Consider the following 17,913-nt stretch of genomic DNA (forward strand, 5'->3'; position numbering starts at 1 on the left):
GGTTGCTTTGAAATGTTCGGCAGTGATCAAGCAAACACAATTATATATGTAAGAAAGAGAGAGAAGGGGGAGGGGGTGCTTGTTGCACTAATACCTTCTTACAAATCTGTCATAACCAATGAAAGTGAGATTAGTATTTGTTCAACATAGCTTGAGTAAATTACACCACAACACATCACAAGAAAAGCCACCCCAATCACTGTCTTAAGGCCAGGGGAGTCCTCTCCACCCTGTCGCCCTCTTACAATATGTGGGATTTATGGCTAAATTGATGACAACACCCAGAGACAAGCTATCAAGAACTTTAAAAAAAACACCAAGACACTTACACATCATTGTTGTCCATTACTTCACGTTGGAAGAGAGTCAAAGTATCCAAACTTAGTCCAAATATACCCTCCTTGATTCAGCAAATGTTGGGCTTACACTAGTAGGAGAAATGATCATAGATTTCCTACTCTCAATTGAGTGGTCACTCTCTCTTACAATGGCATAGAGTTCCCTTGCTAATCACCCCTAATACAACACATGTATATGTATAAGACAATGAGCTTCCACTCAAGAGCTCCTTCTAGAGAGGTTGAGCTTGACTTCTATAGCATAGTGCTCTTGCTTATGGCTCCCCCCCTTTGTGCTAGCTACACCCTCCTTTTATAGCAATTTTGAGGGCTAGGGTTACTCCTCTAACCATGGTTGGGTTAGATTTTCAGCACTTATCTAATTTCTTTTGCTTGGAATTATGAAGAAGTTGGTGGAGATAGATAAAGAAGAGAGAGAGGAGAGAAGTGGAGGTGATAGGACTTTTCATAGTAGGTTAGTGTTAGTAAATTAGTAGAGTTAGTATTTTTATTAATTTACAAATGGAATTGGATATTTACAATGAAAGTATCCATATAGGATACAAATAAGGAAGAAAAAAATCTTGATAGGTAAGAAAATATGGATTTCTTACAATGTTGATGCTCCAAGTGTCTTGAGTAGGGTCAATTTCGACGCTTGTTGACGGTCCACTAGCTTTGACGGTACGTTTTTTCTCCACTCTTGACCTTCCTTGGGAGCCAAGGTGATTGAATATGAGTAATCAATCAACATGGTGCTGTCTTTTAAGAGAAGAGACTGAATTTTGTGGTTTTCTTGATAGATATGGGTAATATGGAAGAGGAAAAATGAGACTAGGTGGTCAATTTTGGAATGGAAGTGTGTGTAGGAGACATGAGTTCACCATGGTTTCTCTTATTCTTCAAGGTTGAGAAGAAATTGAGTAGGGTGCAGAGAGGAGTGGTGAGAGAGGTGGGGATGATGAGTGGAGAAGTGTGTGTGAAAGAGGAAAATGATAAAGTGGAAGAGGGAGTGTGGCTACATAGCATGGGCAAACTGGGGTCCACCAATAAAATCATAGCTCACAGCTCGTAGCTCAAAAAAATATGAAAAAATTTGAGGTAAAAGTTCAGTCCACAAGCTACAACTTTTGTTTGTATCACCTTTTCAAATTCTGGGAGCATGTGATCTTTAAAAATTCAGCAAAACCGACTGTTTTTTTCCACTGCACAAAGTCCTTGTGAGATCCTTCTTTGGATGATTCTTTTGAATACCTCTAAGAGTGAGCCCCCCATAGTGCATGCATGCATGCTACATACCCTTGAGCTTATTTGGTAGGTCTATAATTGAAGATATTGTTGAGATCATGATATAAGTGAATAGTACAACTAAGAAAATCAAATATTGAGGGGTCTAAAAAAATATGTACATGTCAAATATAAATAATATAGGTGGAAAAAATATAAAGGGGTCAAAATAAATCTCTCTCATTATAAGTCTACCATAAAAAGATGAATATTTTTTGTGGTCTAATTTATGAGAGTAATAGAGAATAGATGTAGGAAGGAAAAAATCACAATAGTGAAAAAATATAGAACTAGTTTTTTTGGATTTTTGTTGGGATGGAGTTACACCAAAAATAAGAGAAGCTTGCATGAAATTATTTTTATATGGAATAAAGAGTATGCAAAATGGTAAGAAAAAATATGGTAATGGTGAGCAATGTACATAGCATAAATAACACACCATAGGTAGAAATATTTAAATAAATACCAAAATAATTATGAAAAATCCTTTTATTTAGGCCCTATATACAATGAAATATTTACACACAAATGGGCCATAATATACTTATAATTTTTTTTAAATTTTTTTGGCTCAACTAGCCCAGTGACTAGCTAATTGAGGGTTTTTAAAAAGATATGAAAAAAGTCCCCTAACTCACACACACCTATATACAATGAAATGATAGGGATAGCCACAGTGTTTGGATGATTTTGGTAGGGTGGGTTAACTCACTATGGAAATTACGGAGAGCCGAAAAACGGCTATCAGTGTAAAGAGGGGCTTCAAATACTTGGCATCTAAAACAGATTTCATAAAAAACATTAAATACTTAACTCCGCAAGAGGTGCAATCGTGGAGTTTGGGGGTTAGGATTTTAAGCCATTCTTGTGCAAGATTGTCCCCTCTCACTCTTATGCTAAGTATATGTGCAGAAATCATGTCTACATCCCCTTCTCTTACACGCTTTCACTATCTAGTCTATTATTTGTGTGTGTGCGCGCGCGTGTGTGCATGGTGTCCTTGTTTAGTTGTAGGTACTTGGGTTTTGGGAGAGATGGTGAGAGGTTGATGATTATGTGTGTGAGGAAAGATTGAATGGTTCTAGCTTTCGTTCTTACGGAATACCATGATATTCCTTACATATTCACGAATGTAAATTGACAAAGTGGAGCGCGTGTGTGCATGGTGTCCTTGTTTAGTTGTAGGTACTTGGGTTTTGGGAGAGATGGTGAGAGGTTGAGGATTATGTGTGTGAGGAAAGATTGAATGGTTCTAGCTTTCGTTCTTACGGAATTCCATGATATTCCTTACATATTCACGAATGTAAATTGACAAAGTGGAGCAGTGCAACGTCTCATTTGAGAAATAGGCTTTAGGCTAACAAAGTAAAAATCTAGTGAAATTATTCGAGGATCACTCTCACTTGTTTGTGTATGCAAACTTGGGGGGGGGGGGGGGGGGGAGATAACAAGACCCTTTTCATGCGAGGTCACTCTGCATGTGGGAAGGGACATAGATTAAGGGTTAGTTGCTATAGAATGAGCTTGCACCATAGGTCAAGCAATGTGACAATGGATCCAAGGGGGATGAAACCCAAGCATGGAGTCTCAACACTAAGTCCCACAGGGTCTTTGATGGAGATCTCGTCATGGGATCTACGACGGGGAGCTAGGCATCTGGGATGCGAGGTAGAACCGACCTTCCTATTTTAAAAGGGCATGTCTAAGTTTAACTTTTTTGTCCTGGTTTACTTTTGCCTGTATAAGTTTATAGGTTTAAAAATGGGCTAGGGGGACACCAAAAAGCATGCGCATGCGTGGTTAGGCCATTGTGCAAGTGTTGCGTTCAATCCCTGGGACCCCACTGACGTGTGCATTTTGCTAATTGTCCATCCACCTCGAGATCAGTGTGCGTCGCTCCCCCTTGTAGATCCCATGTTGCGGTCTTCATAAAAAACCCTATGGTTGAGGGGCCTGGGGGGGAATGAGCCCCCGAGCAAGCCATGGTTTATTTAAAAATAAACACTTGTTCTCCACTACTTGTAGAGTTGAGGCTAGAAATTTCACATACAATTTCTGGACCTAACAAGAGGGGAAGGTAAAGTGCACCGTGCATATCAAGTGATCTTAGTGTGCCTAGGTCCGCTCGTTGGTCCCTTGAGCGTCTCATTTGAAAAACAGGCGTAACCAAGTAAAAATCTAGTGAAATTACTCGAGGATCACTCTCAGTTGTTGGTGTAGGCAAACTTGGGGGGGGGGGGGGATAACGAGACCCTTTTCATGCGAGGTCAGTCTGCATGAGGCAAGGGACATAAATTAAGGGTTAGTTGCTATAGGCTGAGCTTGCACCACAGGTCAAGCAAGGTGACAATGGACCCAAGGGGGATGAAATCCAAGCCTGGAGCCTCAACACTAAGTCCCACAGGGTCTTTGATGAAGATCTCGTCATGGGATCTACGACAGGGAGCTAGGCGTGCGGATGCGAGGTAGACTCGATCGTCCGATTTTAAAAGGGCATGTCTGAGTTTATTGTTTTTGTCCTAGCGTACTTTTGCCTGTATAAGTTTATAGGTTTAAAAATGGGCTAGGAGGACACCAAAAAGCATGCGTATGCGTGGTTAGACCATCGTGCAAGTGTTGCGTTCAAATTTCTAGGACCCCGCTCACGTGTGGATTTTGCTAATTGTCTGTCCACCTCGAGATCCGCGTGCCTCGCTCCCCCTTGTCGATCCCATGGTGGGGTCTTCATTAAAGACCCTATGGGACTTAGTGTCCTAACAAGCCATGGTTTATTTAAGGCTAAACACTTGTTCTCACTACTTGTAGAGTTGAGGCTAGAATTCACATACAATTTTTGGACCTAATAAGAGGGGAGGTAAAGTGCACCTTGCATATCAAGTGAGCTTAGTGTGCCTAGGTCTGCTCGTTGAACGACTTACTAAAAAATATTTCCGCACTCACAAACAAAAGACCTCCCCCTCCCCCTCCCCCTTCTCCCCCCCCGGGGTCTATCTAACACGGGCATTGAGGGGGTGGGATCTACGGTGGGATGAAGGAGAGCTGTAGATCGTGGCAAAGTAATCTCAGGTGCGACAAAGTAATCTCGGGTACCTGAGATTACTTCGCGATCTACCCTTGAACCCTTGACCTCACCTTTGCGACTCCCATGTCCTATCCACGAGCACCCACGTGTTTATTGTGACTAGTACGGCCGGTCGCCTTCGGCGGCCTCTCTCTCTCCCCCTCTCTCCCTCTTTATCATGTGCAAAGGGGCTTGTTTTTGTTTTGGACTTTAACCTTCAGGTCGCAGATTGTGACACGCGTAAAGGGCTCCCCCTTCCACCATATTATGTTACTAGATGGTATGGGCCCGAGATTACTCTTATACCAAATGTGACCAAAAGTAATATCGGGTACAAAAAGTAATATCGGTTTATACCCGAAATTACTTTTTGCGGTGCCGACAAGATCTATGACGCTTGGTACTCTCACCATAGATCCCATGCCCCCATGCCTGTGTCATATAGTCCTCAGCCCCCCCCCCCCCCCCCCCCCCCCCCCCCAAAACAACAACAAAAAAAAAAGTCTCAGGTCCCAGGTCCACAGCTCGCGACTCGCCAGTCGTCAAAAGTTTTGCTTTATATCCTACTCGTCGGAAAGTTAACCATGTGCAAAGTAAATTTCTCCAAATTGAATTACTGAAATACAAAGAGCGCGAGGATGGCTAAAGGGGTTCGAGGTCAGAGGAACTTCTCTTCATCATCATCAGCATGGACAATAATTCTGATGCTCATGCTGGCCTTCTCGCTGAGCTTGCTGCTGTTTATGGCTCTCAGACCTTCTTCCTCTTCTGCTTCCATAGCCCTCGCGCATGGAGCTCTTGTTTCTCTACGACTTCCGGCTATTTCTGTCTCGCAGCACGCTACCAGGTAGAGAGAGAGAGAGAGAGAGAGAGAGTTGTTAATTGCCTCCCAATTAAAAGAGGTGCAAACTTTATGTCATGCCTTTTAGCTATGAGAGCGGAGATCCCCATGTTCTCTAGAGGGCAGCCACATTGGCAGCCTTGAGGCATGTCCCTCTATCTCTTCATTTCTTTCTTGCTGCCAAGAGGAGGATCACTCTCGGAGCAGTGGCCCATGTTGAGACCGAGCATGTGCTCTCGTGTGCAGAGCAGGTGGCAGTGTCAGTAGCAGTCGCAATTGTGTGTACCTCGGGTCTATCCATTGGGCATGTCACATCTATGTTGGACCACCCTTGGTCACTTGTATGAGCAGCTTTTTATCAGCATGGAGAGCCTTTCCCATCTCTCTCTCTCTCTCTCTCTCTCTCTCTCTCTCTCTCTCTCTCTCTCAAATGTCCTCTCTCTTTCTACCTCAGTGATCTTTCTTTTCCACAGATGCCAACGTTTTGGCACCAAATCAGCCCTAGCGTTTTTCATCATCTAGCGTTTTTGTAGATCATCAGCAAAAACACAGATGAGGATGGAGCCGATGATGGACAACAATGGGAGCACTCGATGTGGCGAGGAAATGGATGAGAAGAGGCTCAATGGGCTGCCGAAGTATTGGACCGCATCTGAAAGGCTAGCATTTGCAGATCTCGTGCATCTCCGGCGAGGAAATGGGCTGAAAATTGAAAACGCTAGGCTAGTCTGCTAGGAAACTACAATCGTTGGGCTGGTCTATAGCTAGATGCAAAAACACCAAGGCTGATTGCTAATGCAGAAAGGCTGACTGGTCCTCTGCAAAAGACCAGGGCTGAATTCGCGCTAGCTGCATCTGATGCAAAAAGCTAGCTTGATAGCACCCTTTATAGGGAAATTTGGACTTGCGAACTTTTTGGGATTTAGGTAGGGCGAATTTGGCTCCAAACGAAGTTAAATCATTTGAAATGGTTTATCAATAAACTTGACTTGACATAGTTTCTAGGTGAAATTGTCGCACATCTGTCAACTTGGGAATTAGCTTGACACAGGGAATGACTCATTGGATTCCTCTAACCTAAAACTACGTGCACGTCATGCCAAATGTTTACCGTAGTGTAACAACATTTGTCAAGACACTTGTACAAACCATCTATGCAAGAGGGTTCCAAAACTGGAAAACTTAATCTAATGGACTCATCCGAACATGTAGGTCCTACGAACAAGCTCACAAAATTGCCATACTAATCCTTCTAGGATTTTAAACACTCCTATCTAGAGATAGGTACAGAATTGGCTCTGGAAGTCGATGAAGCATGTCCACATGGCACGTAGAGCTATGTGCATGTGACACAAGAAAAAGGAACAGAAGGGTAAGCTGGTTCGGTCAAGGGCAGAAACCATCCGGTTCTCGATGCAAAGTGGATGGAGGAGGACTTTCCAGATGCTCCTCAATACTAGAGTTGTACCTCGAGGCTTTTGGTTTTAGCATTTTCTATTCCTTAAGTGCACGTCGAATCAACAGGTTGAATCTAATGGGTGTGTGCAGCATAAGAGGGGAGTCATTGCACTCCTTTGTCACAGATTACCTAGAAAGGAATAAAGTCATTAATTTCTCTATGAGATTTTAGGGACATTGACAGGCTGACAGTATTCTGTGGAATGACTTTATGAAAAGATGTAGATTGAATCGGAAATTTCCTAGATTGAACTTGATTACATGTGCTCTTTCATGTGCATATTATTTGAGTATATGTTGAAAGATGAAATGTCTGCAACATTTTGTTTGATGACTGAGATGACGAATTTAGTGCATCTAGACATCTTATAGAAAAGTGACCTTCGCACGCTGGTTTCATACGATCATCTACATATTCCCGACGGTAGAGTCTCCAATAGCTAGCACTGGTGAAACTGGGAGACAAAGAGAGAGCGTTGGTTGGTTTTATAGGCACTTGGGACCAACAGGAATAGCCAGTGCAGTGTCGGCAACAATAGCAGCAAAGGGGGCGCTAGAGAAGAGGGAGGGTTGGTGGCAGATTTGGCTATGTAGGAGAGAGGGCCAGGGGGGTACCCACTTCCACAGATCACAAATCTCATCTGACACATTGTATCGGGTCTCTTGCTCTGGTAGTCAGTGGGGGGACTGATCGCCCCCTCTTCACCACCCATAGCGTTTTCTCTCTCTCTCTCTCTCTCTCTCTCTCTCTCTCTCTCTCTCTCTCTCTCTCTCTGGGCGAGGGGCTGCTCTGTGGGGGGGCATCAAGCCCTAGCTCGCCCCCTCCCTCCCAACTCAGATCGAACCGGCCTGGTCCCGGCTCACCCTGCGCGGCTTGGTCTCGGCTTCCTGCGCGACCTGGCCCTGCGTGGTCATCTGCGACCTTGCCCGATTCCGCCTCTGTCAACCTGCTCGGCAACTTGCCTTGCCCAATTCCGCCCCCGTCAGGCAGTTCTGCTCGGTGGTGCCCTGCTCCATTTCGCATTCGACAACCCGCCTTACCTCACCTTATGAACTGAACCGCCTTAACCTTTTACCTAAGGGGTTTGTGTACCTAAGGGTCTGTGTGAGTGAAGGTGATTCTCACCCTTGCCTTCCGACCTCAACCACAAGAAAGTCGGCCTTAACCCCGACCTAAGGTGACTGTCTCGAGAAGGAGACTGATTCGAGAAGGTCCCAAGCAACTCACCCTTGGCATCCATGGCTACCCGGGCCTCGTCCCGAGGTAAGCTCAGCTTCGCTGGAGTCGTAGCAACACCTCCCAAGGCAGACAACATCACCCGCCTCCAAGCCGAAGTCGAAAACCTCCGTAAGGAGAATGACAAGCTGAAACAAAGGCTTACAGTTTTCGAAGCTCGGCTTGCCACAATAGAGAATCGCAAGGAGGAGGAGCTAAAGCAGATCGAAAACAAGGTCACGAAGGCAAAAGAAGAAGTAGAGACGACCGTCACAAAGGAGGTCAAAACTCAAATACAAGAGGTAATCTCTCACAGGCTCGAAGATCGCGTGGCCTCCACATTACGTGAACAACAACGGCAAGAGGAAATCGCCCTCAATGTTCGCATTGGAGGGCTCCCAAGCGATTGGAAAGGGGAGGGAGACCTCAGTCACGAGTCATTTGCCCGCATCCAATCCGCAATCCCCATGGTACAGTGTGATCCGGCAACCCTCACTTCTATTACACACGAACCTCGCACCAATCATGCAATCTACACCTTCAAAACCAAGGCGGACCGAATCAAATTTCTTGAGCAATCAAGGCTTCTCAAGGACACCAAAATATGGTTTGCAAAAGATCTTACACTTGCACAACTCAAGCAAAAGAAAGTAGAACTACAAAAGGTGCGAGAAGCGCGCGCAGCAGGGAAATGGGCAGTCTACCGAAGAGGTAAAGCCATTATTCAAGAGTTTCGCACTCCCAAACCCGCTCCCTTCACACCCCTTTCTGCATAGATTTTATTCATCTTATTATCTCTCACCTTCTTTTTGGACCCTCAGTCCTTAACTAAGATGTATCCCCAAAACCCCCCACGTTTGTAATGTTTTGCCTTGGGTCCCATAGGTCATATTTGACCTCCGTGGATGATAATACAATCTCTCTCTCTCTCTCTCTCTCTCTCTCTCTCTCTCTCTCTCTCTCTCTCACGCTTCCGCACACGCGCACTCACATGGTATCAGAGCTTCAGGCTCTCCATGGTTCGGGCGCACTTTCTGCATCAGGTTCTCCTCCCAAGGGATCAAATCAACTTGCGTTTTTGTAAATGGAGCAAAGGTCTGTGAGCGTTTTTGCATCAGCCAGGCAAGCGACAAGATGCTGGGTTTTCTGTCTCGCGGAGAACCCTCTCCACCTGCGTTTTTTGCAGATCCACATGGCGATCACCTTCTGGCTGCAAGCGCTAGCCTTCTCAGGCTGTTTCTTCATCGGAACACCCCTCCCTCTACCTGCGTTTTCAGCCAGCAGATCTGGGTTATTTTGGACAGCAACACCTGCGTTTTTGGGGCTGAATTGCCAGTGTTTTTTGGCCAGCAGGTCAGCGTTTTTGAAAGGAGCGGGGCGGGGGGGGGGGGGGGGGGCAGCGCTACCCTTGGCCCACTCGATCTTGACTCCTACCCGACTTGGCATCTGGTGCCTTGCCGGCCTGTATCCTCTCCATTTCCTACAGATTGCAGCCATACACCTGCTGTGTTTTCTCTGCTTGCAGCCCATCAGGGGCAGTGACTTCGATTCACCACCATCTCGAGACCCCGGCACCGCTCGAGACCTTGCTGGGAGCGTACGAGCACGCTGAAAATCGTTGGGGACAGCAGCGTTTTCATCACCTCACAGTTGTGTTTTCGAGTGGACAACAGCCACATGGTTTGTGTATTTCACACAGGATGAAGTTACCTTTTGCCAGGACACCATCCGGTGGTGGTCCATGCGGTCTCTCAGTGACTGTTGCAGTACACGGTATGTCACAAACCGGTGACGTGACAGTGCCCCCGGATACACACACACAGGCTGACGTGGCAGCACTACGTAAAACGCGCTAGGTTGATGACGTGGCAGATCTCCGAAAATTGTGCCGACAGGTTGACGTGGCAGGCCGGATGGATCTCCGGCTTTTCCTTTGACTTGCTAACGTGGCACTGTACGTCCGGACGATCGTAAATTACGTTGGCCAGCTTTTGGGCATTATGCTTTTGAGTTTTAAGGTTTTGGGGCTCTACTTTTGGGCATCCCTTGTAAGAATAAATATGTTTGTTGGGCCCTCATTACTGAGAGCATCTGGACGCAGAGTCTGAGTGTGAGTTCCTGCAGACTCCCATGTACTTTGCACACAGATCAATATAGAAAGAAATACCGAAAGGGGCGACAGTCTTTGGGGCCGATACCTCTTGGCAACGCCGGGCCGTGTTGTCTTTTGTGGACTTTTTTAAAGTGAATCTATGCTGTGTCGCGGTAGAATCTAGACTTGGGGTGTCCAAGTTTGTTACAGTGGTATCAGAGCACGGCCGATTTCTCTTTACTGGGATCTCGCGACACTTATGGTATCCAACAAGAATCAGTCGACTTCTTCTGCATCTGCAAATGCGGGAGGAGATCATGAAGAAGATTTTGATGACTTAACAGAGGAAGAGCACGGGCCACCTCGGGCTACTGTTAGGTGCAGCGGAATGAATGTTTGCGCTTTGCTCAAGATGAGTGCTCCGAACTGTGCTCAAGGTTCCTTTTGTTCTTATGGAAGGTAGAGCCTTCCGTTCTTAGTGAGAGAATGCTATGATCACAAACAAGTGAATGGACACTGTGCTTGCAAGTGTATGAGACTGAGAGATAGAGAGAGAAGAGAGATACGACACCAGAGACGTTGTAAAACCCTCCTCCGAAGGCTCCACTCTCGTCGGCGAGAGTGATCTACTTATGATTGCACAATCTGGTACAAATGGTATGTATGTGACTGATGCAAGTCTAGGCTATGTCGGCGATGACGACGGGGATGACGAGGCCGACACTAGGGCTGAAATCTGCAATCTTTCGATTGCTGTCCAAAAACGCTATGGGCTGAAATCTGCGACTAGTCCAAAACGCTGATTTGGGGGGCTGTTTCTGTGGGTCTTGGTCGCTGAAAATCTGCAGGTTTAGGGTTGAAAACTGAGGTTTCTTTAGGCTAAAAATTGATGGTCTTTCTGGGCTGAATCTGCTACTTCTTTAGGGGGCTGAATCCTCATGAAAACGCCAGGGTTGCTTTTGTAAAAAACGCTAGGCTGATGGTAACAAAAACGCTAGGTATGTTGGTCCTTGCAAAAACGCTGGCTGAGGAAATATGTGGCGATGATCTTCTTCTTCAAACGCTAGGGGATGAGAGTTCTGGCAATGGTGTAGATGCTGGAAACGCTAGGCAATGGCAGATGAAGAAAACGCCAAAGATGGGGATCTTTGCTTGGAGGGAAACCACCAAGGCTTGGTCTTGTTGAGAAGTTGCTTGCTGAGCTTGGCTCCTGTTGCCTCTTCTGCCAAATAGTGCTAGCTCTAGTTTGCTTATATACAAACTTAGCAAAATTGCCCTACCTACTTTCCAACAAAAGTCACTTAAAAATAATAAGTGAAAAATGTCAAAAATAGGCAAAATAGGCTAAATGCACTAGAAAATTCCCCTGAAGGATTCTGATGGAAATGCTTATGATCATGCTGTGTGCAACCAGAGGATATGCATCTACACTAAGTGACTGGGCATGCACGGTCTACGAATAGACTCACAAAAGTGCCAGATCACTTCTAATCTAGACTGACTGGATTGACTGAACCCTGATCGTACTGTAGCTTGTCCACGGACATATAGGGTTGGATGTGTCACGTGACATCTCCTCCTTTTCAAAGTGAGGTACTGGTACCGAACTATATGGCGTCGAGGGAGATCGCCAATAGCATCCGGAATCCTGGAAGGGACTCTTCGCCGGCCCACTCTGATGTGTGGGTCGTGCGGTACTTGAACTTCATAAAGGTCTGCAACGCTTGCTTCTTTGGGCCGCGCCAAAAGCGACACAGTCTTTTGTGGCTCCTTCGATGCTTCAACTTCGTCGAGTGTCATGCTTCTTTCTTCTTCAAGAATCTCCATGGCTGAAAATTCCTGAAACCATTTCCAACACAAAACCATGAACATACCTATTTCATGTAAAGTGAATGGAAAAAATCTTGTCTTCCTAAACGACTGTGCATGCAACGTAGATGAACAAAGATACGGAGTGCCAAATCGTTCACCACACACACGCAAACAATGAGATCGAATCTTTCTCTTTTGATCTAAAGCAATCAACTGTGGCAATTCACAACGGAAATGCCCATGCTTGGTGCTCATACTTTCATGTGCTCTTTCTACAAATGTGTCATGCCAAGGAAGAGACATGGACTGTGACTTCCTTGAATGCATACTTTTCAGCTTTTCATGAACAATCCGCATACATTCGTGCTCATTCATGAGTGAAACGGCTCAACGTACAATATGTCATGCTTAATAAAAGGGATTACATAAAGACGCTTACTAAAATACAGGAAACGATCACGAATGAAACACTCGAACAATGTGTGCGTATCAATCATGCGAACACATAATACTTCCTGTGAGGGTTCTTTGGACCTAGGCTTGAGAGCCAAGATCGGTTCTTCCTAAATGATCGAATCGTCCTGTGGGGGTTCTGTGGACCTCGACTCAAAAGCCAAGATCGGATCTTCGTGAGTGATCGAATCTACAACGAGGTTAGCTTCGCTAGAAAAAGTATCCACTAAACCATCATCCTTGTGAACAATCACATTATCTTCATGCAACTCATCATGCTTGTGAGAAATCACATCTTGATCATGCAAATCATCATGCTTGTCATTGGCATCCAAATCATCATGCTTAGCAATATCATTCAAATCATCATGCTTATCTTTGTCATTCAATTCATCATGCTTCTCAGAATCATGCAAATCCTGTGTGTCATGCTTTGGAGAAGAAGAGACTGAGAGAGTCTCCTTTCCCCAAATCTCTTGCATCTGTGACTGAACTTGAGAATAGAGTCGTAAGAACTCTTGTATGTGTCGGTCTTGCTGCTCTTGTCTTGCCTTTCTTTCTGCTTTGTCTTCTGCATGTCTGCTTTCATTTGTGCCATTCTTTTTGTATTTCTTGCTTCGCGTTCTGAGTTCCTTTCCATAAACATCAGCTCCAAAGCCTCCATAGGAGTTAGTGCAATCCTTGACGTAGATGGGGAAGGGGGAGGGTCGGAAAAACCTCCTGGCGAGGAAAATTCTTCTTCGCCTCTCTCATGCTCATCACCTCCAAGCGAAGTATCCATCCCGCTTTGAGTGATGACCATTTTGAAGTCGTGGGTTCTTGTGGGTTCTTGGGGTCTTGACGTTCTTAAGTTCACGAGGAACTTGGGTTCTTGGGGGTCTTGGGTTCTTAAGTTCACGAGGAAGTTGAGTTCTTGGGCGTTTTGAGTTCTTGGGTTCTTGAGGTTTTCTTTCGCTTGCAAATCGTGTTTGAGAAGGATCTTCTCTTCACCCGAGTTATGCTCTTTTTCGTGGGCGCACCCCTTGGCGGCCTTGCGCTCACACCAAGGTTGCTTTTTCCCACCTCACGTCGATTGGCCGGCCGCTAAGTGCACGGTCCGCTCTCAATGAGTGAAAAGAGGCACAAGGGGAGGCTGGACAAGCCCTTCTTTCTTGGGATTCCTGTCACTCTTCAAAAACACGATTAGGAATCGACACGCTGTAACAGACTTGGACACTCCAAGTCAAGAATCAACCGTGACAGCACCAAATAACCACTTCAAAACAATTCACAGATCACAATAGATTTGCAGTGGCCCGGTGGAGTTTCGTGCCTAGAGATATTGGCCCCAAAGACTGGCGCCCCTTTCGGTATTTCTTTTTGTATTAATCAATCATCAAAGTACAAGAGAGCGGTTAGGGTTTCACTCTCAGACTCTGCATCCAGATGCCCTGAGAAGTGAAGCCCTCACCACTTATTTAAAGATACAAGGGATGCCCAAAAGCAGAGCCCCAAAAGCTTTTAGAATAAAAAGCATCAGTTCTCTCTCTCTCTCTTGGAGAGTCTTTTCTCTTTTTTTATAAAAAAAAGCAAAATTCGCGTCGCTCATCATTTTTCAAATTTTTTTTTTTTAATAAATAAATTTCAGCCTCCGCGATTTTCGGAAATTAGGGTTTTTGGCAGAAATTAGGGTTTGCAGGAATTTTAGGGTTTTTGGCAGAAATTAGGGTTTTTGTTGTCCACCACGTCATCACTTTGTGACACGCCCAAGCGAACTTGGGTCCGTGCGACCGCAACAAGCAAAAAAAAACTTGTGATTCTTGTGGTTCTTTCCTTGAGTGATACAGAACACTGCCAAAGCTTTGATACCAATGTTAGGTGCGGCGGAATGAATGTTTGCGCTTTGCTCAAGATGAGTGCTCCGAACTGTGCTCAAGGTTCCTTTTGTTCTTATGGAAGGTAGAGCCTTCCGTTCTTAGTGAGAGAATGCTATGATCACAAACAAGTGAATGGACACTGTGCGTGCAAGTGTATGAGACTGAGAGATAGAGAGAGAAGAGAGATATGACACCAGAGACGTTGTAAAACCCTCCTCCGAAGGCCCCACTCTCGTCGGCGAGAGTGGTCTACTTATGATTGCACAATCTGGTACAAATGGTATGTATGTGACTGATGCAAGTCTAGGCTATGTCGGCGATGACGACGGGGATGACGAGGCTGACACCAGGGCTGAAATTTGCAATCTTTCGACTGCTGTTCAAAAACGCTATGGGCTGAAATCTACGACTAGTCCAAAACGCTGATTTGGGGGGCTGTTTCTGTGGGTCTTTGTCACTGAAAATTTGCAGGTTTAGGGCTGAAAACTGATGGTCTTTCCGGGCTGAATCCTCATGAAAACGCCAGGGCTGCTTCTGTAAAAAACGCTAGGCTGATGGTAACAAAAATGCTAGGTATGTTGGTCCCTGCAAAAACGCTGGCTGAGGAAATATGTGGCGATGATCTTCTTCTTCAAATGCTAGGGGGTGAGAGTTCTGGCGATGGTGCAAATGCTGGAAATGCTAGGCAATGGCAGATGAAGAAAACGCTAGAGATGGGAATCTTTGCTTGGAGGGAAACCACCAAGGCTTGGTCTTGTTGAGAAGTTGCTTGCTGAGCTTGGCTCCTGTTGCCTCTTCTGCCAAATAGTGCTAGCTCTAGTTTGCTTATATACAAACTTAGCAAAATTGCCCTACCTACTTTCCAACAAAAGTCACTTAAAAATAATAAGTGAAAAATGTCAAAAATAGGTAAAATAGGCTAAATGCACTAGAAAATTCCCCTGAAGGATTTTGATGGGAATGCTTATGATCATGCTGTGTGCAGGACATGCATCTACACTAAGTGACTGGGCATGCACGGTCTATGAATAGACTCACAAAAGTGCCAAGTCACTTCTAATCTAGACTGATTGAACCCTGATTGTACTGTAGCTTGTCCACGGACACAGGGTTGGATGTGTCACGTGACACCTACTCAGTACGAACTTCAAGAGATGGAACGTCGACAGCAGGTTGACGAATGCACAAAGCAAACGATTGAATTTGCGAAGGATCCTCAGTTAGCAAAATTTTTGTCTCAGCAATCCATCACAGAAGTGCACACCCAGTGGCAGAAAGCCACAGAACCACCCATCAAACCGGCAATCAAGAAACCTCCTTCTCCTAGGATGTTTACAGAACAAGAATTACAGGAGGTGGTTCATACACAGATCAGTTGGCTTTTGGACGCGAACAATCAATCCAAAAAGCAAGTGAAAAAGCGCAAGAAGTGGATTGACCACCCTGGTTATTTGGGCCGTCAATCTTTTTTTGCATTTGCAAGAAAGCAGAAGAAGTTTGTACGATTTGAAGGACTAGTTCTTCCTCTTCTTCTGATAGTTCTTCTAGCTCTTCTGACTCGAACGAGGAGGACAGAAAAAGGCAAAAAGCGAAAAGCTTCGGAAAGGGCAAGTAAAAGGCAAAGCAACCCAAATTTCGCCTAGTTTTTGACAGTTCTACAGAGGAGTCATCCTTTGACAGTTCGGACTCCGACGACCATATGTTTTATACAAAGAAGAAGCATTTTTACAGAGCCAACCAATATGGCTTCCTTGAAGACAAAAGCAAGAAAGTAAAAGAATTCAAAGAAGGTGGACAGTCGATTAAATTTGAATCCATTTCTGGGTTCCGAGATACTCCGAGGGCTTTGGTCTTCATTCAGCAGTTTCTCTGGAGGACACTTGTCACCAGCGTGTGACTACTATCTATCCTTTTTGTTGATTTCTTTCTTATTATCTATTTACTTTCACTTTTTGGAAACACCCCTCGGGAAATTTAACTGCCCTGCATTGCATAGCTAGTGTGGAACTGTCCAGAGGGAGTCCAGGCCTGAGGGCAAGAGAGCACTAAGGTTGGACAAGGACTATGGTTAGCCAAGTGGGGTCATTGACTAGCCAAAGTGGAATCCTTTGCTACAGAGGCTACATTTCAATTCTGGGTGTGGCCACAGTGTACAAAGAGGGTCGGATGACCTAGAAAGATACAATGGCAGCATCTCCTAAAATTTAGGGAACTGCTATTTGGGACCTGAAAATGTGTTGACGTCATTACCTCTGGAATGACAAAGGGAACATTTTCTTACTCTGCCGTGAAGTCAACTGGGCAACCGGTTGGGATATTTTTAGACGGCAACCCCGAAACGGGAAAATGCTTATAAATGTGCCAAGTGTCACATTCTGGTGCAGTTTCTAATGCAAGAGAGAGTTGGCGCTGAATTTTAAGCAGGGAGAGCCTCATTTGCAGCTTTTGTCACAGGCTAAGAGCTATGGAGTGCTTGCTTTCCCTCTTATGCACAGTGCGGTGCCAGGAGTGATGCCCTGCACGCTACGCACTGCCCTCTCTCTCCCCTTTGGCAGTATGTGATGCCCCTCTAGTGGGCTCTTCATTTGACCAATGTACAGTTGTGTGGGTTCATGCGCGATTGCCGAGGCAAGAGCCTCTTGCACAGGTACTGGATTAGCTAGCGGCTAATCCCCCCGCAGGTACAGGTGAATTCGGAGAGGTTTCACGCCAGAAATCTCACCCGATTCAAAGGGCAAGTAGCCCTACAGGTGCGGGAGCTCGAGGACCTGCTACGGATGCGACCGGCACGCGAAACGGAGCCCGAAACAGTAAATTACAGCCTGCTGTGTATTTTTGCAGGTTTAGGGTTTTGGCCCTAAACGGACCCTAATACCCCCAGGAGGTTTGGGGACGCAAGGGGACTGTTGTACAGGTGATCTGGCGCATTTTCAGGGCTGAAAACAGAGAATTCAGCGTGCTGCAGATTCTCGCCAGGTTTTGCAAAGTGCCCGTATGCGTCGGGAAAGTCGGCCAATGCGTGGGAATACTGACTGTGAAGGGTTCTAGTACAGTTATGTTGCCGAGATCGGGCTGGAACAGTGGAAATTCAGCCGAGTTTGTGCGGGGCAGCTTGTAGGGAACCTCAGTGTTTATTCCCTCTTTTGAACAATAAAGAAATACCGAAAGGGGCGCCTAAGTTAGGGGCCAATCTGGTGTCCGTCTACTCATACAGGTGCAATCTAGCAGCCTGCATCCCTCTCCCCTTTGTTGTGTCTGTAAAGTACAGGTATAATAGACGACTAATAATGGGTGAAAGCTAAATCAAGGTTTAAAGTAAAGTCTACCGCCCTTTTTGGATTGAACAGGCCGGTTTCACACTACTCAGAGCACTCCAAGATTAGGAGGGCTACATCTTTCTTCAAAGGAAATGCTCGAACATGGTGGTCCACTCTTGTTTTGAGGAAGGAAGCTCCAGTCTAAGTGGTTGAAATTCAAAAGGCTCTTTATTTCTTCTTGG

At 45.5% G+C, this 17,913-nt stretch overlaps 2 protein-coding genes across 4 annotated transcripts in view; both read left to right on the top strand.

Moving 5' to 3' along the window:
- The first annotated feature begins 5,262 nt into the window (after nucleotides 1-5,262).
- The window catches only part of LOC147461082 (putative prolyl 4-hydroxylase 3), a 60,201-nt gene continuing 47,550 nt past the window's right edge, over nucleotides 5,263-17,913 (top strand). The window contains exon 1 of one of the 3 annotated variants that reach the window (XM_086508709.1): nucleotides 5,263-5,533. In XM_086508709.1, coding sequence (XP_086364835.1) covers nucleotides 5,325-5,533 — 209 coding nt within the window. In that variant the 5' untranslated portion in view covers nucleotides 5,263-5,324. The remainder of the gene's footprint in view (nucleotides 5,534-17,913) is intronic. The other 2 variants (XM_086508708.1, XM_086508710.1) reach the window with 2 other exon arrangements.
- LOC147461083 (uncharacterized) lies at nucleotides 7,614-9,092 on the top strand. The gene has a single exon (XM_086508712.1). It carries the CDS (start codon nucleotides 8,225-8,227, stop codon nucleotides 8,975-8,977), a length of 753 nt encoding a protein of 250 aa, XP_086364838.1. The 5' UTR covers nucleotides 7,614-8,224; the 3' UTR covers nucleotides 8,978-9,092.

Source organism: Adiantum capillus-veneris, chromosome 3 (genome assembly GCF_014529385.1).
Source record: "Adiantum capillus-veneris isolate H3 chromosome 3, ASM1452938v2, whole genome shotgun sequence".
NCBI classification, from domain to species: Eukaryota; Viridiplantae; Streptophyta; class Polypodiopsida; order Polypodiales; family Pteridaceae; genus Adiantum; species Adiantum capillus-veneris.

Coding starts and splice junctions, on each gene's coding strand:
- LOC147461083 (XM_086508712.1), top strand. CDS start 8,225: ATGGCTACCCGGGCCTCGTCCCGAGGTAAGCTCAGCTTCGCTGGAGTC.